General features: G+C 41.6%; 1 protein-coding gene across 1 annotated transcript in view; it reads right to left on the minus strand.

Moving 5' to 3' along the window:
• Positions 1–27,896, minus strand: part of polrmt (polymerase (RNA) mitochondrial (DNA directed)) — an 82,375-nt gene that overhangs the window by 38,570 nt on the left and 15,909 nt on the right. The window contains exons 6-11 of the mRNA XM_086004599.1: positions 26,123–26,911; positions 24,938–25,060; positions 15,532–15,654; positions 14,513–14,692; positions 8,744–8,830; positions 6,279–6,392 (exon numbers count right to left, since the gene is read on the minus strand). Coding sequence (XP_085860725.1) covers positions 6,279–6,392; positions 8,744–8,830; positions 14,513–14,692; positions 15,532–15,654; positions 24,938–25,060; positions 26,123–26,911 — 1,416 coding nt within the window. The remainder of the gene's footprint in view (positions 1–6,278; positions 6,393–8,743; positions 8,831–14,512; positions 14,693–15,531; positions 15,655–24,937; positions 25,061–26,122; positions 26,912–27,896) is intronic.

A 27,896-nucleotide genomic window follows, 5' to 3' on the forward strand; every position in this document is an offset into this window, starting at 1 on the left:
TGTTATAACATTCTGCACCATGACAAGTCACCCATGACCTTGCTTCCCAGGCTAGCTATCTGCTGTTTGCAAGTTGGGATTTCAACTTTGTTTTATGTATCTTTAATTTGACCAACTAAGGCTCAACGCCTATGTTTCTTCCATTACTGCTAATAACCATATTATAATGCTGCTAATAACCATATTATAATGCTAAGTTAGGATCTTGACTTTGTTTAACAAAGCTGCTTTAAAATGCATAAATTAACCAGTGTATGAGAATAGAATAGAAATATCTCTGGGAATTTAATGATTCATTCCATGGTACAACCGTTGACTTATAATGAGCAATATAGTACTAGAATATACATGTCTCTTTATATAAACTGCACTGTGAAACTGAAAATTGTACAATAAAATGCTCAAAAGACTGTGAAATTCCATTTGTCCCCGATGAAGTGACAATCAGCAGTCCATGGTCTGAAAGCTCTGACTAAAATGCAAAATTGACATGGGTCCTGAATTTTAAATTCACCATTTTATATCAATTTCAGTAGTACTTTAGAACAGAACTTTTGCCCAAACAGGATGAGTTATTAAAGGAATATAAAAAACATCTAAATATTATATTACTAACAGAGTAATTACTGATGTGTTCTTTAAGAACTGAAATAAATAATTAAAGATAACATTAAAAGTATGCAGCAGTACCTAGCAAGGACAAGCTTTTCTAGCTTTGGATGCTTCCAGTTTGGTCTCTTCTGGGCTAGTCTGAAACTCTTGGCTTTGATGTAAATAAATGGAACCATTTTAGGGTGCGTATGACTGTCCTGCAGAACAGGAACAGCAGGCAGTGATTCAAAATGGTGGGTCTCACTGATGGGTAAAGTGCAAGGTAAAAACAAGATATCTCCCAATCGACAAGATGTCCTAGTAACTTTTTTAGTTCATTTGAAGAAGCACTTTTATGAAGTAACTTTACTTTTTCCCTCTCTTTTAAGTGGTTATTTCATGTCAGCACTAAGATTTGAACATGTCTTTTGGATAATACAAATTCAGCATTCTGAATAATATGGAAAGATTGTAACATGATAATGAAGAGTCTGAAGAAAGGAAATCTAATGTTATTTTGGGGAGACCAAACGCAGATTGGGTGACCGCTTTGCGGAACACCTCCGTTCAGTCCGTAAGGGTGACCCCGAGCTTCCGGTCGCCTGTCATTTTAATTCACCGCTCCATTCCCACTCGGACCTCACCGTCCTTGGCCTCTTGTATTGTTCCACGGAAGCGCAACGTAAACTCGAGGAACAGCACCTCATCTTCCGATTAGGCACTCTGCAGCCTTCCGGACTCAATATCGAGTTCAACAATTTCAGATCATAACCTCGGCCCCTATTTCATTTTTTCTTGTAATTTTTCCACTCCTTTCCCCCCCCCCCCCCTTTCCTTTTGTTTCTCTCTCACACCTGGCAGCTATCTCTTGCCCTGCCAGTACACTTTACACCTAATCTCAGCCTATTACCATCTCGTCTAGCTTCTAATACCTTTTATTGTCTCTTTTACTTCTTTTGTTTCTTTTATTCTTTTGTCTGATCGCAGCCCTGCCTTCGATCTAGTTTCTTTTCTTTCCAGTTTTGAAGAAGGGTTCGACCCGAAACGTCAACTCAAATTTCTCTCCACGGATGTTGCCTGACCTGCTGAGTTTTTCCAGCATTTTCTGTTGTTAAATCTAATGTTAAGTTGATTTATATTTTTGATGTGACAAGGTTCAAGTACTGTATATGTTTATATGTACATAGTCCTATGCACTGATGCTATTAACAGACCTTCTCTTTCTTCGAAAGGAACTCAGAGGAGGAGAGAAAACTATTGGTCATGTTTGATCAAAACACTGCTAATATTTAGCTTTAATGAAGAGTTCAGGCATACAAACTGTACATGAGGTACTTGGAGAGTTAAGTTTGGTTTAAATCTACTGAAGAAATTCAAAGATGCAGATTTGAGCCCCATAATCAGGCTGTCACTTCAGTGCAGTATTGGGGGAGTGTAATATTAGCAGAGATGCTGCTGTTTGGGTGAGATGGCATTAAAGTGAGGCCTTACTCGTGTCTGATTGTTCAGGTAGAGGTTAAAGTATGCCAGGACCTGATCCTGGCAGAAATGGAGTCCATTATACCTTAAAAAGTCACTTCTCTTACTACAATCAATCAACTGCTGTTGGGAAAGAGGCATATTTGAAAAGTCAGCAATACAACTATATCTTAAAGATCTTTGGTATAGCCGACCCTTATACACTGTGACAAAATCCCTCCGCTCCTATTTCCCTCTGAGGCAAGCGCCTGGGTAGGGCCAGAATCGACGTGGATGCCTGCCTGCATATGATGCTGATTCCAGGAATTGGAGTAGCGTCATAGGTGCATCCAAGGGATAGATGGCAGTTTCTCACCATCCCAGAAGACAAATTTTCTAGTGTGTGATCTTTAAAGTTACTGAGGTGACTTTAGTGCTCATGAATAAAGTAACCAAATAAGTTCCAGCTCTTCCAGTGACAGCGCATGGGGTTTAGAAAAAAAGTACAATTTTCAACCCACACAAGTTTCATGCTGCAAACTGTAATTATAATTGAACACTCAGTACAATGCAAATTTACTTTTGTACAACATTGTGGCGGAATTAAAACCTACTGGTTTAAATCTGGTTTATTTTTCTCTAATATGCACCATACAAAGGGGAGAAAGATTAGTCGTTATTTCGGTGGGCTACAATTAATTTCTGCAAAATGCTAACTAAATAAAATGATTCAGGTTCAGTGGTAGTGATTCTAGACAATTGTTCAGCTGCGACACACTGGAAAAATATCAGTCTGAATGAGACCAAGCTGCTCTTCTCTAGTTAAACTATGATTATGTTGTAATTGTAAGATTATGTCCAAGCCACTGAAGACAAGTAATCTATGTGCAAAAGAAATTCTCTTCCCGCTAACAACAGCCACATGCTATGTGCACAGAATGATAATCTTGCCCAAGAGAAATTCTGCTTTTGCTCATCGGAAACTTCAAATTCAGAAGCTCACATGAAACAAAGTACATGAAAGATTGCTAATATGATCAATAACTGTTGAATTACAAATGCATTTAATATTTTCAACTAATGGATCCAACTGATGCCATCAGTCTGAAAACAGACTTCTGTCTAGCTGAGTGTTAGATCTTGACCGATGATAGGGTCATGAGACATACTGATGTGTGCGCCTTCGGTGTTAAAGCAGCAATGGAGAGTTGTCCACCACGGTTTGAAAGTGGATAAACATTGTTGAAAACTTCAAAGCATCAGAAAACCCAGTTAGTGGTTCAAACAGCAGCAGAATCGGTGACTGTACTGTAAGAATGGACTATTTTGAGGAATGGAGAATAGCAGACCGACGTGAAGGTTGAGAGCTACTGACCTGTCAATCAGTAATTTCCCAGAATTAGGTAGTCATCCATTATTTAAAAACACACTACAGCTGTACTTGTGGCAAAATACAGCATTCCCTCAGCTGATTTATAGTTTTTGTGGACAAAAAGGCCAGAATTTGATCCCCAAAACACAGGTGAAAATCCCATTCAATAAAAATGGAATTTGATTTAAATCAGCACCCCTACCCAAGGGGCTAAAAGGGTTAAATTGTGAGGATAGGTTGTATAGAATAGGCTTGTATTCCATTGGGATTAGAAGATGGCTGCATTTATTTGCAACACAAGTGGGTTGGACCAGATTTCCAGTTTGTCTGGAATGTGTAATTTGATCCTGACTGCTACAGAATAATTCAAGTTCTCTGCAATGTGTAATTTGATCCAGTCATTTTCAGGCAGGCAGGCTAGAGTTCAGTGTGCTGCTGTAATTGTACAGTATGGCTAAGGAAGGTGCAAATCATGTTAGAATGGTGATATGGTAGAATGCACAAAGTAGAGCTGTAGCTAGCTTTGTGAAGATCCTCTGTTATCTAGTGTTCTGCAGTTGTAATTATAGTTGTCCTTGGCTGGTAAAATAAAAGACTTTGGGAGAGAAATTCGGTATCACCCCGTTTGGGGCGCAATTATCGGCCGGGCGCAAAGTTTAGCGCCTGGCGCTAATTATCGCCTCCGACTGCAAACTTGGCTTCTATCGCCCCGGAGGTGATTGGAGCGCTAAATCAGGCGCTACACACCTCTCTTAAGGCGCTAACGCCGAGGAGCGAGGTGCTACCTCAGAGTTCTGGCGAAGCTCATGTGATGTCAGTCAGCAATGGAACACAGACACACTGGCGCCAGCCAGTTCTTAAAGGGGAGGGTCGATCTTGCTCTCCATCCACACCCTGCTCATTGCAGCCTTGACTCTCGGCCTGGAAAGACCTGTACATCAAATCTGCTGGAAAGAACAATGGAGAGGCCCAGGGAAAGAGCTCAGAGTGCAGCCCCCATAGTCTCTTCTAAATCAATGCAAGGAAGGTCAAATCAAAATGAACCTGCAAAGTGCTGCTCAGTACCCAAAACTCCTCCACACAGCGTTGAATCGCTCCAGAAGTGTCTCGCTCTCTCAGAATGCGTGGTGCAAAAATGTCGCCGACAAAGAAAGGCAGGAAGCGGTCGCCTTTAAATAGCGCTCCCCCAGTCCCTTCCCAACTGCAAAACTTTCCCCTCAACCTGTCGTTGCTAGCGGCAGGCGAAAAGGCAGGGGGCGCCACTCAATATCCAGTCCGGGGCACTACCGGGGCGTTGCACGCTCGACTGATGTCACGATCTGCGGGTGCAACAGAATTTGTTCCCCCCCCCCCCCCCCCCGATACTCTAATTAATGAGTTAGCTACTTCTTTGGAGTTTTATTTATTTTCCTTCTGGAAGTGATAAAAAATATTTAATTCAGAATGAAGAAACCAAGGTCAAGGCTACAACTTTAAGGCTGAAACGTTAATTAAAATAGGAAATGGAAAACAAGAGGAGCAAATACTCAATGGCTTTCGGATCTCAGGTGATGCTACTATAGCACAAAGCTAGTAAGGATTTGCCAGTCAATAAACCAATGGTTGCGGGCGTTGGGGTGCTTGTGTGTCTGTGCTAGTTTGCTAGAAGCATCTTCTTTCCTTCAAATACACAAATTGAAGTGGTATCTTATATTGAAATGGAATACTTTACACTCGAGTTGAATTTGAAAATATCGCGTTAAGATATCTTATTAGGTTTGAGGCAATCTAAAAATACATTTGTTCAAGCATATTAACTTGTTGTACAAACACATTGGCGTGGACTAAAATAGTTTCAGTAAACACATTTCTATTGTAAGTACTGTGCTTAATATTCAGTTTAATGACTCTGATTCATGTGACACTGTTACCTAAAAATTTAATTTGAAGTACAATAGACCTATTCATAACAGTAGTGAAATCTAACCATATTTAGTGTAGTTGGTACATATCAACTATGTTGCATCTTAGATATAATTGAATGTAATTATAACACTCCCAAATGCCAAATTGTAGGAAAATGAGTAATGTGATAATCCATAGAGGTTCATCGAACAGCGGAAGAACTCACTCATTATTTTCTAATCAAATAATCCTTATCCTTTTACTTAATCTTCACAAACTGTTTGGCTGCTCTACATTTTTGTCATTTTTTTATTGTGGGTTATATCAGTATTGACAAGCCCAAAAAAAACCACTCTGGGCAACAAGGCAGCAAGGCAGCGTGCTTCAGCAGGCCACACTTCCGGTTTCCTCTCCAGTTGGCTCTCCGGGGTCCAGGTGCATGCGCGACCGATCGATTGCTCATGCGCAGTCCCAAAACAGTCTTCAGGCTCCCCCATACAGTTGCGCATGCGCAGAAGGACCCGATATGCCTTCCAAGCAATCACTCCCTTAGAAGACTAAGGGGTGATCTAACTGAGGTGTTTAAAATGATTAAAGTATTTGATAGGGTAGATAGAGAAAAACTATTTCCTCTGGTGGTAGAGTCCAGAACAAGGAGGCATAACCTTAAACTGAGAGCTGTATCTAAGATTCAGGGGTGATATCTTGACACAAAGGGTAGTGGAAATCTGCAACTCTCCCTCCCAAAAAGCTGTTGAGGCTAGGTCAATTGAAAATTTCAAAACTGAAAGAGAGAGATTTTGTTAGGTAAGGGCTTTAAGGGATATGGATCCAAGGCAGGGAAATGGAGTTGAAATACAGAGCAGCTATGATCCAACTGAATGGCAGATCAGTTTATCAGATATACAAGTAAATTATTGTACAGTGCCCATTGTGCTTTTCATCAAGGTATAGATCTTTGTACAGTACTTACTAATGTAGTCCTGGTCCTGTGGTAAGGTTGCACAATTGGTAGTCCCAGTGGTGTCACCCACTCCACTGAACTTCCTGATCTTGCAATTAGTCGTGCACTTTCTGTCAGCCAGTCCTAAAGATAAAAAATGTTTCAAGTGAAAAGATGAAAGGAAGCAACAATTCACTGTAGCCCATGATTATTAAATTTTAATACAAAAACCCAAATGTCCAGCAATTTGTGATGGAAATCAACTGTAATAGTCCTGAGGTAATAAATCATTTGTTCATCCTTGTGGATTTCAATATGCACTTCGGCTTATCATTGTGATTATGGAACCATAAACACAGCTCAAGACCGTATGCCTAGACAGACCTGGAAGGCCTGCCATCTGCATTTTTAAGCAGCAAAATCCATTTTTGTAGCAATTTATGAATCATGATTTTTTTTTTTAATATAAAAATAGCTGCAGTGATATATGATGGGAAAGGTTAGCTGTTTGGATTCCTGATACAAAAATGGCAGCTTTCACAAAGATTGGAAGATAACACCCCAATTTTACTAAATTAAAAAGAACTCTAAGCAAATATATTTTTCCAGATTCTGCACGTAGAGGCTGGAATTAAATCGGTCAAGTATTAGTGATTTTAATTGCAGCATGTAGTTCACCTAAACATTAGTGATATTTGTACCAAGCAAAAGCTATTCGAGGCTTTTAAAGTACGGTATATGTAGCCAGAAGGAGCAAGACTGAATTTATGATCACATAATGGAGGCTATGGCCTAGAAATTGGGTTCTGGTCTTGCCAGGGCTGTAGCGCCAGAAAGTTTGCGCCAGCGGTAATGCGGCAGCGCCCGACGAAAATTCGGGTGCGCCGGGCCCAGACGGCGGCGGGCGCTAAAACCCTCCTTTAGCGCCTCAAAACGGGCGTCAACTTGGGTTTCCCGGCGCTAATCCCCCGCTGCGGCACCCGATGCGGTGCGGCAGGCGGGGGAACTGCAGGCCTCCTCCTCCTGTTAAGGAGGAGCTGCCTGCAGCCGACAACTGTCCGGCGGATTGACCCGACATCTGAGCCCGGCACCTCGGGGAAGTGCCGGGCTCGCATGAGGCACTGATCAGGGCCGCGGGGGGGGAATGCAGGAGTCCGGGAAGGGAGGTGCGGGCAGGCGGCCGCCGGCCGCCGCTCCACCTTTATGCGCCGGCGCACACTGGGGGAAGACTCTGTTGCCAGAGTCTTAGTTGCGCCTGCCACGGGCGAGGCGGGCGCAACTGAATTTCGGCTTGGGGCCGGGTTACCACGGCAACCGGGACGCTGCGCACACCGATGACGTCATCGGTGCCGGCGCAGCGCTACCGGTCTACCGCCGCGGAAGGGCCCCAGGCAATTTAGGAACCGGCGCCAATTGCAGCGCTAGGCCCTCTAGCGCCGCAAAATCGGTGCTAAGGGCACTGAATTTCTAGGCCTATGTTTTTAAAGTTAGGCACCAAAATTGAGAATAGGTAGCCGAACTTGAAAAGCTCACACTTATATTAAAACTGCAATTTTGGTCTTAACCATCGGAAAGCTCAGTATTGTTTCCAGCTTGCAAATTATGCATCATTCTATTTAACAGAAATAATTTTGAGACCAGCTTTACAAAGAAGAATGTTGTAATATTTTCATCATCAATAAGTAACATGTTGGTTTAAATGCCAATCCACACCTCTACAGGCTTTCAGCTGCAGCCCCAATCAAACAATAACTGCCTTCAGGAAGTCAATTTTTGCGCTACGCTACAAAATGGTTAAAACGTTTTTGTTCCAAATGGATCAGGTGGAATGTGCGCTGTTTAGTGTGGAGATGAGCCAGTTTTGGTCCCTGGGCCGTGCCGAGTTCGCTGCCGGGGCCTTACACAGGGTGTGAGAGACTGAGTTAGCAGAAGGTGAATGTCGGGGACCCAACCTGAATGGCAGGTGCAGCCTGTCTGAGGGTAACAGCAACAGTTTGGTGAGTGTATGTTTGAGACCAGAGAGTGACACCACAGTAAATATTAGAAAACATGCTCTAGGTGTTGGACCAACAGACAAGTTTACTACTGGTAGTAATGCCAAGGTGATCTACCAGTACAAAAAAAGCCACATTCTAGGAAACAAGAGTACAAAGAAAATGAGATCTGGTGCAAACTGAACTCATTTATCACAATGCGCCTAATCTCCTAGTCTAGTGACATTCAAGCTGCATCATGCACTACAGTAAATAACTTGCTAATTTTATCATTTCGATTTATTTAAAAAGTAGACCTGCAAATTCTTTAAAGCAGCTGTTTCAGATCATTACGACTGGTCTGTACGCTGGTGATTTGCACTTTGTATACCTTAAATTTATTGAAAGCTGTAACCTTGCTTCAACTCCCCCCTCTTGTTTTGCAACAAAAAAATTGAACGCACTGATTAAGCCATATAAGCATCAATTCCCCTGCAGTATAACCGTAGTTAGTGAAATTACCTGAATTTCCCTGGTGCCAGTAAACATCTCTTTCAGGCTGCTGAAAACCTGCTGCACCAGGTAATGAGAAGCATCCCACACATAGTCCTGAAAATTAAATAAAATCAAGCAGTTAGGTTTAATTTTCCACTTTCATTAAGGTCAGTGCACAAACAAAAGGCGGCCTGAAAGTTCCCATCAGACATGTGAAGTGCACACCTGTGGCACAGCACACAAGGGAATGTAAAGCTGCGTGACCAGACAGCACTTATTGACATATGGAGCTCCTGTAATGAATCGCCACAAAATCATTTTGTTTTGAAGATAAAATGTTCAATTAAAAACTGAATTACATTTTATTCATTTATTCATTGTAGCTTTAGTAGGCAAACACAAAATGCTACATTTTAATCTGGCTTTGTACATCAAAAGCATTTGTGCTCTGAAGCATTATCTTCGACAGACATAACTTTGCCTCCTTTCAATGCAAATTTGGACTTTCATACAAGCAACTAGGACAGGTATGGCCATATAAATTTCCAAATGTTTACTGAGGTTTTTTTTCCTGGAGTAATTTATTATTTTAATAAGTTTTCTCACTAAAAGCTTGGAATCATGTAGATAAAAGAATACAAGAGGCAGATACATTACCCATTTCCTCCATAGGCCCTTGAATAGGAAAATGGTATAATGAAAAAGGCCCAAGAGGATTTGAAAGCTTGTGCACCTTTACTTGCATCTTACTATCCTGAATCACATCTATTTCAATAGATTGGAAAGGTGAAAGTTAAACGTATAGAGAACAAATGGTGGCTTTGCAGGACAGCAAATTAGGTAGGTGATGGTGTGGCTGAGGGGTGTGCAGACATGTCAAAAGTTAAGAATGCTTTTCTTTTTCGATGTTATTTATTTTTCATCCTTTAACTGCAGGTCTTGAATTCTTACTCTTTCCTTAATTACGCTCTGTTCAATAGTACCCCTATGGCTCAATAGTATCTGATTTCAGCCAGGAGACGAGTGCAGCTCCTACAGCTGGCTTCAATGCTTCCATATTGAGAGCAGAAATGGGTTATCCAGCAACCTCCTGCTTGTGTGGACATCAGGTGGAGACAGGATTGGGCTTGGCTTTGGTGGCCCTGTAGCTGAACAACCCTATTACTTAGGGCATGGTACCGGAGGACGATCAGCACCCGTGGAAATCCCCAGTGCCTGATAATCTACATCCCAGGGTACTTAAGGAAGTGGCCCTAGATATAGTAGATGCATTGCTGGTCATCTTCCAGAACTCAACAGACTCTGGAACAGTACCCATGGATTGGAGGGTAGCCAATGTTACCCCACTATTCAAAAAAGGTGGCAGAGAAAAAGCGGGGAATTATAGACCGGTAAGCCTGACATCGGTAGTGGGGAAAATGCTAGAGTCCATTATAAAAGATGTAATAGCAGAGCACTTGGAAAGCAGTGACAGGATCGGACAAAGTCAACATGGATTTACAAAAGGTAAATCATGCTTGACTAATCTACTGGAATTTTTTGAGGATGTAACTGGTAAAATAGATAAGGGAGAACCAGTGGATGTGGTGTATTTGGACTTTCAGAAGGCTTTCGATAAGGTCCCGCATAAGAGGTTAGCGTGCAAAATTAAGGCACATGGGATTGGGGGCAAGGTATTGACTTGGATAGAGAACTGGTTGGCGGACAGAAAGCAAAGAGTTGGAATAAACGGATCGTTTTCCGAGTGGCAGGCAGTGACTAGTGGGGTACCGCAAGGATCGGTCCTAGGACCCCAGCTGTTCACAATATATATTAATGATCTGGACGAGGGAATTGGATGTAATATCTCCAAATTTGCAGACGACACAAAGCTGGGTGGGAGGGTATGCTGTGAGAAGGATGTCGTGAAACTCCAGTACGATTTGGACAGGTTGGGTGATTAGGCAGAAACATGGCAAATGCACTATAATGTGGATAAATGTGAGGTTATCCACTTTGGTGGCAAAAACAGGAAGGCAGATTATTATTTGAATGGCAATAGATTGGGAGAAGGGGAAGTGCAAAGAGACCTGGGTGTTCTTGTGCACCAGTCGCTGAAGGTAAGCATGCAGGTGCAGCAGGCGGTTAAGAAGGCAAATGGTATGTTGGCCTTCGTAGCAAGAGGGTTCGAGTACAAGAACAAGGATGTCTTGCTGCAGTTGTACAGGGCCTTGGTGAGACCGCACCTTGAGTATTGTGTGCAGTTTTGGTCACCTTACCTGAGGAAGGACGTTCTTGCCATGGAGGGAGTGCAGCGAAGATTCACCTGGGATGGCAGGAATGACGTACGAGGAGAGATTGTGTCAATTGGGCTTATACTCACTGGAGTTTAGAAGATTGAGAGGGGATCTCATCGAAACCTATAAAATTCTGTCAGGTCTGGACAGACTAGATGCAGAAAGGATGTTTCTGATGGTCGGGGAGTCCAGAACCAGGGGTCATAGTCTAAGGATAAGGGGTAAGCCATTTAGGGCTGAAATGAGGAGGAATTTCTTCACCCAGAGAGTGGTGAACCTGTGGAATTCTCTGCCACAGAAGGCAGTAGAGGTCAATTCATTAAATATATTCAAGAAAGAGTTGGATATATTTCTTAAGGCTAAAGGGATCAAGGGATATGGGGAGAAGGCAGGGACAGGGTACTGAATTTGGATGATCAGCCATGATCTCACTGAATGGCGGAGCAGGCTCGAAGGGCCGAATGGCCTACTCCTACTCCTATCTTCTATGGAACTATACCCGAGCGAGGAATAAACATCTTCAGGTAAGGAAGGAAAGGGAAATAAATTGGCAAGAAAGAAACACTCCTTTCTTCAATTCCGATGATGCTAGATTCAAGTTCGTTGCCGCGTGTGCTCCCTACCAAACAGAGCATCAGTGAGATCTGGATAATATTAAAGAAAAGATTAAGACTAAGATGAAAGTGACTAAAAACTTGCTTGAAATGTGTCAGAGCTCGGTCAGATCCTAAATGTGGCAGCAACTGATTAGAACTTAGCATTCACAATATCTATTAATGATCTAGACAAGGGAACTAGATGTAATATCTCCAAATTTGCAGACGACACAAAGCTGGGTGGGCGTGTGTGCTGTGAGGAGGATGCTGAGAAACTCCAGGATGATTTGGACAGGTTGGGTGATTGGGCAGAAGCATGGCAGATGCAATATAACGTGGATAAATGTGAGGTTATCCACTTTGGTGGCAAAAACAGGAAGACAGATAATCTGAATGGCAATAGATTGGGAGAAGGGGAAGTGCAACGAGACCTGGGTGTCCTTGTGCACCAGTCGCTGAAGGTAAGCATGCAGGTGCAGCAGGCGGTTAAGAAGGCAAATGGTATGTTGGCCTTCGTAGCGAGAGGGTTCGAGTACAGGAACAAGGATGTCTTGCTGCAGTTATACAGGGCCTTAGTGAGACCACATCTTGAGTATTGTGTGCAGTTTTGGTCGCCTTATCTGAGGAAGGATGTTCTTGCCATGGAAGGAGTTCAGCGAAGATTCACCAGGCTGATACCTGGGATGGCAGGAATGATGTATGAGGAGAGATTGGGTCGATTGGGCTTGTACCCGCTGGAGTTTAGAAGAATGAGAGGGGATCTCATTGAAACTTATAAAATTCTGGCAGGACTGGACAGACTAGATGCAGGGAGGATGTTCCCGATGGTCAGGGAATCCAGAACCAGGGGTCACAGTCTAAGGATAAGGGGTTGGCCTTTTAGGACAGAAATGAGGAGGAATTTCTTCACCCAGAGAGTGGTGAACCTGTGGAATTCTCTACCACAGAAGGCAGTAGAGGCCAATTCATTAAATATATTCAAGAAGGAGTTGGATACATTTCTTAAGGCTAAAGGGATCAAGGGGTATGGGGAGAAAGCAGGGACCGGGTACTGAATTTGGATGATCAGCCATGATCACATTGAATGGTGGAGCAGGCTCGAGGGGCCAAATAGCCTACTCCTGCTCCTATCTTCTATGTTTCTATGTTAAAAGGTAGCAAGATCAAGCAGTTAAATTTCTACCATCACATACACAAATAAGGTTTGCGAATACATCTAACAAATTATTTGACAATACCAAACAAATGAATTAAGGATGAAGACTTACAATTCCCATAGATCCTACCTATAGATTTAGCATTCAATATTGCTCGGCTTTTCCACGTGAATGCTGTCAGAGTTCACATCTTAATTATCATGGTGGCTGGCAGTTTTGTGTGCCACTTTTCATTACTGTTGTTACACAGGATTCTAATGCTCCTGTAGCCTTTACATTTTTGCATCAAGACATCCCTAAATGTTTCCTGCATTACAGCAATGATTACATTTCAACAGTACTTTATTGGCTGCAAAGCGCTTTGGGATGTCCTGAGGTCATGAAAGACACTATATAAATGTAAGTCTTTCTTTTCTTTCTATTACATCACCGTTAAGATTTTTTTCTGTTTAAAGCAAGATTACAACACTAGACCATGGAACTTCGATGCAAAATAACGAATGTGCAATAGGAAATGTGTTCTACTGAAAAGCAATATACTTTTGTTGCACAGGATTATAATACTCTTATAGCCTTTACAGCTGTGTATCAGGACATCCTTGAGCAATGTAATTTAGTAAGCTTTTATTCCTAAACATAAGTTCATAGCCGATTCAGATTAAAGTGTCTGGAAAAATGCAAACATTGCCCTTAAGCCTATTATCCTGAGGATTATGATTATATGTTGTGACAAGATGCTTGGTATATTGCAAATTGCCAAATTCAAGTAATTTCAGTTGGGCTGTTTAACTCTGCTGTTTATCCAACTCAGCAAATAAAGTGAATCAGGCTAACTGACAAGGAAAAAGTCAAACATTTCTGAGTTGGCCACTTGACAAATATTGAATTCATTAAAAAAATGCACAGGCAGGGGTGCTGATGCACAAGCTCAAATTCTTTTCAGGTCATTTACATTTCATTACAGCTCAATGCACTTCAGTGGATTTTAGGATATTTCAAAACAAACAGAAATTGAAAATCCTAAAATATCTTTTCTATGACCAGTGTGTTCAATTAATTAAGCAATGTTAGCTGTGAACTTTCGTTAAGTGGTTACTTTTTTGCTTAGATCTTGTATTTAATCCATATGGGTTTATTCACTATCCTGCTGCAGTTACCAATTCAAAGCACAGTACTGTACGACAGTACCTGGTTATTTCTCAGTTGCTTTCACGAAAAAAACTAATGCTCTATGAAAGCTCTACTTTGAAACCTAGAGCAAAATCCTTATTCAAAAGGCTAAAAGCAGTTAGCATTTCTGAAATTAGATACTTTTTGCTTCAATCATTATTGGTTCAGCACCAGGTCGTACGAGTCATGCTTGGAATTGTCTCTTTTAGATGCTGATTAATCTACTCAGCATTTCCAGAATTTTCTGTTTTTGTATCAGAATTTGCAGCATTCTCGTTTTTCCTTTTGTGCCAAATCGTAGCAGCTTCTTTAAATCACAGTGCGAGGTTAAGACAAGACTAATGTCCTGTTTATGCAGTACACTCACTTGCAAATTGGAATACTTCACGCATCTTCCAGTTTATAATGGGCAGAAAAACAAAAAACAGATTGCCAGACGAGCAGATTCTCCCGGCGCGAAATTGTTTGCCTGGAAAATCTGTTTCAGCTGGACTAAAACTAGAATTGTCCAGGTTACCCGGGCCCTGGAAGAAAAACAGGGAATGAATGCTGAGCCTTTGCTCATGAGCGTAAAAACCACTGCATTCTGTTTGGTACCTTTGGAAAATCTTCAATTTCCTTCAATCTTTTTTCAATCTGCAGACGCCCACCAAATCGTGTCACACCATATACCACAGTCATCACCGTCTGTTTCACGACTTTACGACTAATGAAGCCGTCCAAGATTTGAGCAATTTTGACACCTTTTTCAGCATCTCGTTTTCTATATTCCTCAACCTGAGGGGGAAAACACGAGGCACTTGCATAATGAACCCAAAGAACACATTCAACAGAAAAGTAGTGGCACTAACAGCAGAGATATGTTATTCGCCAAATTCCAGTGTGATGCACGGAGACTGAACTTGATTTATTGATCTATTCTGATATTCTCCTTGATACTGGTATTTCTTATAGAATTGTAGCAAAGCTACTTTAGAAGAATTAGAATAAAAGGGATTCAATTTGTTTTGTTGCAGTTTTCAAATGCATATGCTCTTAACATTTATTATTTACAAAAGATATCCTGTAATTTTCATGGGCTCAGTACAATATTTCCTCATTATTGCATGTATTGTTACCTCACTGATGGAAGAAACTACTCCAAAAATGTCTTTTGTTGCAATGCACCCTCCCTCGGGCTCCTAAAACCAGAGGATCCAGCGTATTATTAGAACTAAGCCTTGTAGAAACGACCTAATACTTCTAATAACTGGATTATTTGTACTTTGGTAGAACGTGACTATAATCCTCGAGGGTTAACAATATTAACATTTATTACCATACTTTCACTGTCACTTGTTACAGGATCAGGTCCATTTTACATAAGTCAATCAATGGTTCCACAATATTTTTATCAAAGCTAAATCATTTCTTCCCGTCTGGCACAAATATGCACAGTAGCACCAATTCATAATATTAATGCCCTTTTATTTTTCGTTAGATGTAGAAAATACTCCAGACTACTAAACACTGTTTGGTAGTGCGCTGCTGTCTCACCCACTAGGAGGCCTGTATTATGAATGAGAAACAGATCACCCACTGTGAATGTTCCTAGTTCATCCAACTCATTCACTTACCTGCTGTGCTACCCCAGTATAAACATCCTGCGGTACCTCACAAGGCATTAGGTTCACAGAGGTTGCACCAATTACATCACGTCCTAGAGCAGCGTAGTGTTGCAAGCCGTTACAAGATCCATCCTGTTAAATGACAAATAAAATACATAATGATAATAAAATATTTCCAATGATTTGGCCTACGTTGAATCGGCACTACACAACTGAGTTTTTAAAAATCACAGTTTACTAACGCACCAAGAATGTCGTATATAAATACACTCTGCATTTTTTGTTTTGACATCTTCGGTTTACATGCTTTTTAAATCAATGGAGGAGATAAAAAAAGACATTTCATCAATGCTAATATGGTTACCTTAATTAGCTACCATGTAGTGTCCTAGGCCCAACCATCTTCAGCTGCTTCATCGATGACCTTCCCTCCAACATAAGGTCAGAAATGGGGATGTTCGCTGATGACTGCACAGTGTTCAGTGCCATTTGCAACTCCTCAGATAATGAAGCAGTCCATGCCCGCATGCAACAAGACCTGGACAACATTCAGGCTTGGGCTGATAAGTGGCAGGTAACATTCGCGCCACAGAAGTGCCAGGCAATGACTATCTCCAACAAGCGAGAGTCTAATCACCGCCCCTTGACATTCAACAGCATTACCATCGCCGAATCCCCCACCATCAACATCCTGGGGGTCACCATTGACCAGAAACTTAACTGGACCAGCCACATAAATACTGTGGCAACAAGAGCAGGTCAGAGGCTAGGTATTCTGCGGCGAGTGTCTCACCTTCTGACTCCCCAAAGCCTTTCCACCATCTACAAGGCACAAGTAAGGAGTGTGATGGAATACTCTCCACTTGCCTGGTTGAATGCAGCTCCAACAACACTCAAGAAGCTCGACATCATCCAGGACAAAGCAGCCCGCTTGATTGGCACCCCATCCACCACCTTAAACATTCACTTCCTCCATCACCGGCGTACCGTGGCTGCAGTGTGTACCATCTACAAAATGCACTGCAGCAATTCGCTAAGGCTTCTTCAACAGCACCTCCCAAACCCGCGACCTCTACCATCTAGAAGGACAAGGGCAGCAGACGCATGGGAACACCACCACCTCCAAGTTCCCCTCCAAGTCACACACTATCCTGACTTGGAAGTATATCGCCATTCCTTCATCGTTGCTGGGTCAAAATCCTGGAGCTCCCTCCCTAACAGCACTGTGGGAGTAGCTTCACCACACGGACTGCAGCAGTTCAAGAAAGCGGCTCACCACCACCTTCTCAAGGGCAATTAGGGATGGACAATAAATGCTGGCCATACCAGCGACGCCCACATCCCATGAACGAATAAAAAAGAAATTGTAGGCCAATTTTTAGAAAGAATAGAATCTCTGAGTAAATACACATAAGGGTTAGAGTAAATCTAACTCCTTGAATTACATTTGTGGGAAAATTACGTAAATGTTATATCTGCCTTAATCACTCTTAGGGTCTGACTGGTTGTCTTATACATGTCTATCCAAATAATTCTACTTATTATTGGGTTAAATGCAACAGTACTCCTTTATCATTATCTGACTTTTTCTTAAGAACATGCTTTTCTTCCTATATTTCAGCAAGTTTTCCTGCATAGTGTATCTACACACACAAGTGCAAACACATCTATAACAAAACTGCTTCCATGATTCTCTGGTAAATTTCAGGGACCAGGTCAAAAGACAAAGATTAAACAACTCTATGCCTTTGCTCTTTATACTTATTTTGAAGAGTGACACAGGAATGGAACTTAACACAAAGTTTGATTGAGAAGTGTGATGTACAGGAGATGCATGCTGGACAACCAGGGGGGAATTTTAACCTTAAAAAACGGGTGGGTTTGGAGCATGGGGGTAGTTAAATTGTTAAAAATGGGATTCCCAACCTGATCCCGCCTCCAACCCGCCCACTTCCGGTCGCACCGGAGGCGGGACAGGGTGGGCGACCAACCCGCTCCCGGGAGCGGACCGTCAATTTAATTATAAGGAGGCTGGAAGCCTCTTTTTTAACCTCCATTCTGTTTTTAACTGCATGTAGATGGGTTTCACACAATCCGTGAAATCCAGCAGTTAAAGCAAGACGGGGACTGCTGGATCCAGGAGGCAAGTACCTTTAATACCTACATCCTGGATCCAGGGTCCCTAACCTAACTCACCCCCCACGATTGGAGACCTCCTCACGAGGCCTCCGATCACACCCCCAGGCACTCCCCCCCCCCCCCCCCACCCCCCCTACCCCCCCTGTCCTCAGCGATGATGCCGAGGCCAGCCACGATCCTCGCTTCCCCCGCCCTCCCGATCCATTTAAAGGCTCGGCCGAAGGTCTATCTGCCCGCAGCTAGCCAGCCTCTCAATCTGACTGGCTTCGGGCGGGAAACCAGGGCCTCGCATGCAAATCAGGCCCTGCTGTTAAAGTCAGCAGGGCCTGCGGAAAACCCAGCCTCCCGGGTTTCCCAACCACCTCAGAGACACCCGCGCGCCCCCCCCCCCCAGACAAAATTCCAGCCACTGTTTTTATTGCTAATAGAGCAACCATATTGCTCATGGTAAATCAGGCAACCCGGTGTTTATTACAATGGGGGGAGGGGGGTCTTTATTGCCATGTAAGACATAACATCAGGGCCGCTAATTAAGTGACTGAATGAGCCTAATTCTAGTTTTTATTAAATGGCATTCTGGGATTTTTGCTGGTGTTTTGGGGAATGAATTCCATAACCCTGTTCATTATTCTGTGAAAATTGGGTATCTAGTGGGGATGCCGAGTCTCTCGGTGAGATAATGTTAGAGTGAAGCTTCTGGAGGAGCAGGGCAACTCGGACAGCAACTTCCTGATTTCCGTGTTTAACTGTGTAAGTGCGGCAACGTTCCCTCTAAGCTGCGCGGCCACAGTGCTCCAGGGAACGCGCGCAGCTGGCTTTTCAATGTAAAAACCGCACATGCGTGGTATTCTGAATGGCTTGCACAGACCCTTAAAGGCACCAAAATAAACTTAGAGGGAACATTGATGTACAGTCGCCAGAAGTTGCTGGCCGATTTACTCCTAATAACAGGAGCCTCACCGTTATTTCTACTGCAAAATCCGGGCCATTACCTCCCCTTTTACAATAAATACTAAATATAAACTTTATCTGAATAAAGGGCTGGATTTTGCCAATGGGGAGCTTTTGGAGGCGGGACTCCCACTTGTCGGGTTTCAGTCCCGCCTCCATCAACTTCTGGCCAACCCACGCTATTTTCCCTTGAGTGACCTTGTTAAGCCTGCCCAGCGGGCTTAGCAGGCCAATTATGGGAAACCGGTTGCAGAGAACGTTTCATTTGTCAAAAATTTTTGACAGCTGAATTGTCATCGTTTGACAGCTCTGTGAAGCTGTCAAACACTGACATTCTCTGTAGTTTGATGAGTTCTTGAATTCAAGACCTCATCGAACCTCTTTCTTTTGCAGAAATGAGATGGTTGTTGCATTGGAGAATGCAGCGGCCATCTGTCATCTCTACCGTGGAGGTGCGAGACTCTCCGCATACCCACCGACTGAAGCCTGCAGGAAGAAACAAAGGTAAGTAAACTTTTTCTAACATTTTGCACTTACCTCAGATACTCACCTCTCCACACTTGCACCCATCACTCACCTCCACAGAACACTTTTGGACCCCTCCGACCCCCGCAGACCCACTACTCGCCTCGGTGACCTGGCGGGGTTCGGAGACTTCGGGAAGCCCGCACTTGTGTAGGCAAAAAGGAGATAATCCTATTTTCTGCCTGTTAACTAACTAGACGGGACCCGGCACGGGACGGCTACCCGCCTCCTGGCAAGATAGCACAGAGGCGGGATGGGCACCCGCCCCCAAATTCTGCCATTTTCCCAGCAGTCCCGCCTCCAAACCCGCCTCCCCGGGGCTGGCAAGATCGCGCCCATAGTTTTTGAAGTTTATCCTCTCGCTTTTCTTCAAATAATTGACAAAAAACTGAGCAGAAACTGCTAGAAGCTATAAGAAAATATTCCAGCAGTTCAGAGACTTAACAGTAATGATGCATTCTGGATTATTGTATACCACGCACAAACTCAGACTACAAAATCTGAAATCAACTATCACCGTCACAACTCGGGGCAAAAATATCATGTCCTAGTCCAGGCTTTTGGGAGAGGCTGAGTCTGTCAAGATAAACTTCAGTGAAGGCATTAAAAGAAACTGAAATTTTAAAAAATGTATTTTGTTTAAACCCTTATTTTGGACATTAGTTATTTCAGTTAGAGAAACAAAAGGCAAGTGAACTTTTTTTCAGAAAGCCTTTGAAGCAATTTGTAGGAAACTGCAGCACCACCTAGTGGCCATCGCTTTAATTAGACAGTGACAGGGGTTACATTGTGCTTTTCCATTGTTAATGTGACTCTAGGCATTTATAATGGGAAGAGTTGACACAAAGTGTGGAAAAAAGCATTTCAGCAGGAAGTAACGATATACAGAAACAGAACTGTTGTCGCAAGCTCATGTTTGTGAGGGGGAATTGCTCGGGTATGGAAGGAGGGAGAGGTGCCTATCTCCAGTAGAATTTGGTAGGATGTTTGGAAGCATGTTTGGAAGCAATTTACCCAGAAACAACAAATTAAGTGACTTGATTGATTTATGGGTCATTTTCCTTACTCACTGCAGGTAAATAAATGAATGCCGCAGTTACTTAAATGCATCGCTACCTGTAAGATGGAATACTAGCCCTTTCCTGTCCAACTGTTCAGAATGTGGCTTATTAGAAATATATAAAATGTTGGTTTTAAATCTTTCCCATTTGCATTCTAGCAAATAGCCAGGTCTGACTATTCAGAAGGACACGACACACCTTGGTGTTGGAAACCTTTTTTGATTTAATGGGGGCTAAGAGAGGCTTTTGAAAATCAGAACTTAGACACTAAGACAGTTGCAAAGGAAGCAATTCACTGTCCTGGGTGGTAGAACAGGGTATAAAGAGATTGTGCTTTTAAGTCGAGTAAGACAATCCACTAATTTACACATTCTTTGGTATTCATTATTACCATTAGAATTCACAATTAATAAATAATGACAGTTGTTAATACAGGACCATGTAGAGAACATTCTTATATATAGAAATTAAAATGTAGAAACAGGCCATTCAGCCCCCTCAGTCCATGTCGGCATTTACCCTCCACACAAGCAATCATTCCTAACGACATTTACCCACCCTGTTCCCATATCCCTTCATCCCTTTTCCCTACTTGGAATTTTAAAATCATTGTTCCGAGTGTATCTGATAGCTGGAACTCCAGTACTGATTTCACAATAATAGATACCAGAACTGAGCACGGACACAATGGAATTTTCAAGGTCTTCCGTGCACTACTATATAAAGGTAAATAGAAATAGTCAAAAATTACATATCAGAAAATGTACTGAATATTCAGTACATTAAAGGTTAAGCATTATGTTTTATTCATGTTAAATGCATTTTAATATTAGACCTGGAAGGATTATCCTACATTTTCACACAAAAACAATGCCACCAAGAGTACAATTACTCATTTGTTTGCAACCAATTACTTTGACGTTCCCGACATTTCCACTTAAACAGGATATAGCAGTTGTCGTTGAGGTTATAAAATTATGCTGCCCTAATTTTGAAAACTGAAAAAACATGGCACTCAAAAGGCCTCATGCCTATTTATCTATAATGTCAGAATTTAGGCTTTATTGAAGTAGCAACATGCATGCTTATCCTAATCAGTGGAGTATTACAGTATTGTGGGTTTCACAAGGTCATTAGGTTGCTGTTGTTGTTATGCCATGCATAATTAATATGTAGTTTCTTATATGTGAAGACTGCTATCTGCAGCCATGCTCTAGATTTAAAGCAGCCACAATTTCCAACAGTACTGAATCATTCTAACGGAATTCAAAAAAATTCACCTCCTTCATTTTTAAACATGCAAGTAGTATATTTTCCAGCGATCGCTGCTATAAATGAAATTTAATATTGCTAACAGACCACTTGCACTGGCACATAGCCTACTGGCCCATTTAAATACTGCTATTAATCAACTGAATAAAATCATCTCTGTCCTTTCAGTAATTCCCTATAAAGCAACATTAGAATTTTTAAAAACTATTCGAACTACAGATACATGTCATCCGCCAGTGAGTGAGTGGAAATGTGAAGCTGGATATTTGTGTTAGTTGGATTCAACGTCAAATTCTCGCAAGTGAAAGGACATAGTTCCGATCATTGTGCTACCCCGTTATAACAAATTTTACGTCCTTGAGAAGGTATGATCATGTTCATCAGGTCTTAAAATCGGTTCTGAATCAGAAAATTAGGCCAACCAAATCAACGCACATAACTAGAAGAAATCTATCAAAGACAAAAAGCACGTTGCATCATCTCTTCCTCTTTCCGAGGACCCTAAATTGACAGAGCTCCTTACCTCCCTCAGCGCTTCCTTCCTCCTCCAATCTACAGCCTTTTATAATTCAAGCTTGCAATCACCAATCATTAGTAATGTTTTTTTTTTTAACCTTGATGATGTCCTGCATCATGACCGTGGCTCTTGACCTATATTGCTCATTAAAAATAAAATTGCCAACAACTGACTCACAGAAGTTAACATTACAACTAAAACAAAAGAAAAAAAAACCCGGCAGATGCTGGAGATCTGAAGTAAAAGCCAAAAAAAAGCTTGAAATACGCAACAGGTGAGTCAGCATCAAAGAGAAAATCCACTGCTCTTTACAGCTGCTAAGTGACATGCAGTAAAATTTAACCGTCTAGTAGTCGATTCCAATTACACAGTAAACCATATTTTGCTTTATAAGCAATGTAATTTTCAGTTTTCTGTATAAGGTCTATTAATCACGATAAACCTTTGATCCAAATGCCATTTTTACTTCAGTATCCTGAGATTAACCATTAATCAGTATTTCTAAATAGTTGAAGATATTATGCGATGCACCCAAGATTGTTCTCTGAACAGCACATCTCCTGCCAACCAAAAAAAAAAACCAGACAAGGAAATTCTGTGGATTTAGTAACTAGGAGGGCACTGCTCCAACTTCAGGAAGTGAATGTCTTCCAGTAAATCTCCAATATACTGTCAATGCAGAAAAAAGTAAAATTTGCTGATGGATATTGAAATTGCCAGAACAATTCACTAACTACAACAATCAGTTCCTCAGGTCTTCCAAAACACCAGCCACTCAGTAAATCTACCAGGTACACTTCACATTATGAATGTAATGCATATCAATGTGTTGTTACCAAAGAGTACCTACAGTAAAAATAAATCTAAAAGATATTTAAGTCTTAAGCAATTTTCATTAAGATGGATACAATATTGTCACCAAATTAAAATAAAAAATTATGTTCTAACTTCTTTTATTCCCCTGTACCCTGCTATCAAACAAGCACACCTCTCCAATAGTAGGACAATCCTAGGAGCTGGCTTCATGACTGGTATCAATAGTGCTCTGGGATCAACTGGCATGAGGCATTCGTTCAATGTCAGCATTAACTTTGTCCAGACACATCCTGCATCATCTGCCCCGACTTCAGACACCTGAGGTTATAGCCATACCAACTGGCGCCATTGCTCCAAGCATCAACATTTATATTGAAAAATTCCTACGCAAATATTTATTATGGGAAAACTCTACCTAAACACGTCCACATTCATAATGGGAAAACAGTATGTAAACACGTTGCTGGTTCGTTGATGAACCAATCATCATATAAAGAAAGAAAGACGACAGACTTGCATTTATATAGCTCCTTTCATGACCACTGGATGTCCCAAAGCGCTTTACAGCCAATGAAGTACTTTTTGACGTGCAGTCGCTGTTGTAATATAGGAAACGCGGCAACCAATTTGCGTACAGCAAGCTCCCACAAACAGCAATGGGATAATGACCAGATACTTTGTTTTAGTGATGTTGGTTGAGGGATAAATATTGGCCAGGACACCGGGAATAACTCCCCAGCTCTTCTTCAAAATAGTGCCATGGGATCTTTTACGTCCACCTGAGAGCGCAGACAGCACCTCGGTTTAACGTCTCATCCAAAAGATGGAACCTCCAACAATGCAGCACTCCCTCAGTACTGCACTCAAGTGTCAGCCTAGATTTATGTGCTCAAGTGTCTGGAGTGAGATTTAAACCCACAACCTTGTGATTCAGGAGCGAGTACGCTACCAACTGACATGGAATGCTTTCTGAAAATATTTTTGGCTACCAATTTGTTCCTCAGTAACTAAAATTTCTAATGTTTAAAATAAGGTTTAAAAAAAGTAATGCCTTTTACAACATGAATATTATCCACTGAATTGTGTGTGTATTTTAGTACAGGAAACTTTGGTTTATCCAGAGGCTGTATGTCCGGAATACTCGATCTAACGGCAAGAATCAGGAGCCGTTTTTTAGTTCTCGTTCTTTTTATTCCCCAGTCAGGCACTGCAAGGTCTGTAGCTATAGCAACAGCTTCAGCTAGAGATGCTTGCAGCTACAGCCGACTCTTTAGAAGCTGTTGCTAAGCAACAGTGTTTGTTGTCAGATACGGAGATGAAAACCTCCGTATGCTTCAACATTAACTTTGTATGTCCGGCAGTTTTGATAGATCGGCAACACGCCGGTCCCATCGGTGCCGGATATCACAAAGTTTCCTGTACTTTCATCCAAGATTTTGTTTGAAAACCTCAGGCTCTCCCAAAAGCTTAGACTATGACTGTATATTTTTGATTAGAACAGTGACTCTGTAAGCTGAAGGCAGATCCTGCAGTCTGAATATGCGCAGGGCATAGAGTTTTCCAGGATGCATCATTCGCATTTAGCTTATATAAAATATTTATTTCTTAGAAGATCTTGTGCTCATGGTGAGCCGGAGGTGATACAATAGCGGTGTTACCAACTAAGTATGATGGTGAAAAACTTACAGAAAGTTAGTGCAATATTTACAGAAAGGGCACACTATATGCAAGACTTTTAGGAAATCATACCTAGATATTGGTCTCTCTCTCTGCGCACACAGAAAGGTCTCAAAATGTCATGGTAATCAGACAGGCATTTCTTGGGAGTACTTGCGCGACAATCATTCAATGTTAAAACATCAATTTAGGAAGTGGCCAGGAAATTAGCATATGTACTGACAACTGCTGCTGGAACAGTGACCTTAAACTAAATACAACTACCTAGTAAAATTTATAAGTATTGTAAATATTAAAACATTTTCTAGGACATCAGTTCCATTTTATGTTTGCAATACTGTAATCATCCAAAGCAGGTCATCTTGTTGTTTAAAGTAACTTTCTGTTCTGCATGTGTAATGAGACATAGAGGAAAAAAATCTTAACTATATGTTTGTCTAAATATTTCAGAACTTACCTGATGGACTGGGAAATAGGAGATGTATTTGGTTGGATCAGGCGATCTAACAGCATGTGCTATCTCTGTGCAGCAGGCCAATACTTGCCAAGGCTCATCTGCATTCATCCACCATTTCCTCCCCTGGGAAAAGCAAACAGCAGCTTAGACACACAGACACATCATTTTATGTAAACACCGTTAATCAAGGGCAAATGATCTGCACTTATACTCTTCCCTGGCGTTTTTTTTTTTAGGCACTCAGATGCTTTCAACTGTTTAAATCAAAACCAATTTCTACATTGAAATATGTTATGTTGAAACATGATTTTAATTCATCATTTAAAATTGGATAATTTTTGTATATTATCCTGTGAAAGAAAAGCTTTTAAGTGCTAGAAATATGAAGGAGTGACTTATACACCAGTGCAACTTGTATGTGTGAAGTTCTACATAACTTAAGCTTTTCGTATAATTGCAACTGAACATTTTAGATCACTTACCAGTTTTTAATTGGGCAGCTAAACAAAATATAAGCCCTTCACTTTCAGTATTTCAGCTTTGCTAGTACATGGAGTACAGCCACATTTCAAACATGAGCATTATTTCACAGAAATGAATCAACATTCCAATTTTTAACCTGTCATGCATAAATAAATTGGTTGCATTCAATTTCCTTTTCTCATTTTTTGGTCTGATGTACTTGCTGGTTTTCATCACCTTCCATTATTCCCTATTTTTGGTGGTGGGCAAGGTTTCATGGGCCACTATTTGAATCATCTGATGGTGCCAAAGGTGAATATGGCCACTGCACACCTCCTCCTACAAGCATATGTCCTTTTGGCTGACACTAGGGTTGTAAAATAATTCATGGGAGCGAACATTTGACTACTGTGGATGTTTTTCTCGGGGGGGGGGGGGGGGGGGGGGGGGGGAGGGGTGAAGAAAAATCATAACAAATTTGGGGATTCTATAAAACCTGCATTGGAATACATCATACATAGAAGTAGCAATCTTTTTTTAACTACTGCATTACTTCAAATTCATTGAATAGCATGACGTGTATTTAACTGCCAAATTTAGCTGCCCATTTCAAATACTGTAGAATAGTGCAAAACTAGAAAATGCAGATTAATATTTAATCTATTAATACAATAATGTAAATCACCCAATTGGACCGGCATGTTTGAGCTGATGTTCACTTACTGTTAAAGGGTTATCTGCCGAATCCAAGATGTTGTCCATTACTTCATCAGCATAATCAAGTCTCTCCTTGAGGGAGCTCTTTTTCTTAAAGCCAGTTAAGTTAACAAAATGAATCTTCAACCAATTTAACCCATGTTCTCCCAAGGGCTTTCCTTCTGCAAACAACAATATGGCACGAGTGACATCACTGCCCAGGTGGTTAAAATGTGGTGGGCATGGGTACGTCCTTCCTCGGAAGTCCATGTTGTGAGGAAACCAGAATATATCATCTTTGATATGGTTGGCTATGGAAAGCTTGTAAAGGGCATCCATTCGAAGGCTGTGCATTTCAGCTGACCTTTTCCTGACCCAAGCAATCTTCTTTTTCAATACAGACTTGGCTGCTGGGCTAATCTCGTTTTTTGGATCATACTTGGGCATGTCTGGAGCTTCAGAAAGTGGAGGTGGAATCTCCAGCTTCTCGTTTCCTTTGCCATTAAAAATAGAAATAATTAAATCGAGCATTGGTTTGTTGACTTTCCAAGCACAGTTCCCAAGCTGATTTAGGGTATCTAGTACTGCGTGCAAGTCACTACTCTTGCATTTCTCCAAAAGTAACTGATGCTGTAGAGCTCCTTCCACGCACCGCATTAGTTTGGTGGGGGTCAGCACATAGGCTCCAAGCCTAGATGAAGTCCATGGGATGGGAGCACACACCATCGGCATGACACTGGAGTCAAAGATCAAGGTTGTCTCTGCAGCTTCTGAAAGGATCTGAGTTAGAATTGGATGTGGCTTGATAAAACCAATCTGCAAAAAAAAAAGACACAATAACAAAAGGTTTCTAACAAAAATATTAACCCAGCTTGGTTTTTTTCAGATGCTGATGACCTGTTGTGTATTTCCAGCATTTTCTGTTTTTTTTTCAGATTTCCAACATTTGCATTTTAAAAGAAATTAAGAACAAAATGGTCCCTACATTTGCTATAACTTTCACTAACATACACTTAGTGATATAAATTCGATTTCTGTGCAAATTTCTCCTCCTTGATCAATTGGTTTCAAACATTTTGTAGCTTCCTCTTTCTCTTCATACCATTCCTCCATGACTACACTGAAGCTCCATTACTACATGACAGCAAAGTGCCCTTTGTAAAGAAATGTGGACAGAGTCAATTTTCCGCTCCCACTTCACAACCCACACCGTGCAATTCTCCAACTATTATGCATTTTGCCTGAGCACCCAACTGAAAACTGGAGAACCTATCACACCCATGGTTGACAAACATTGGTGATGGAGGTCGAGGGGGAGGATAAGGAGTCCCCATACACAACATTCACCACCAAGAATCAGTTTCCAGCATTATCTGAATGCCACTCTGTATGAGTAGCCCAGAGTCACGTCTGCCAGTTTTACATTCACTGGCCATGCGCACACTAATTGAACTGGGCTTTAGATTCAACTAAAAGGAACTACAGATATTCTAGATTATAACAAATTACGCACATAGTATGGAGAGTAGCCATGCATTATTCCACAAACTCTCACCACTTGACATTTTAAGCTCAGTTCATGAAAGGTATCCTTCAATTGAATATGGACTCAGCCACTGATGAGGGAAGACCTTGTTCTAGAAGTTGAAGCTGTTCAATAACCATGCTGACAGCTGAAAGTATTCCTGTTCTGGATATAGATTTGTTCTCCCACTGTGAAAGCAGGCACCATCGATGGGAAATAAGAATGCTAACTACCCTTAAGATCCCAAAGAACTATGATTGACAAAGCCTGTATGGA

This window comes from Somniosus microcephalus, chromosome 13 (assembly GCF_052327205.1).
Source record: "Somniosus microcephalus isolate GS21.2 chromosome 13, FLI_Smic_1.0, whole genome shotgun sequence".
Taxonomy (NCBI): Eukaryota; Metazoa; Chordata; class Chondrichthyes; order Squaliformes; family Somniosidae; genus Somniosus; species Somniosus microcephalus.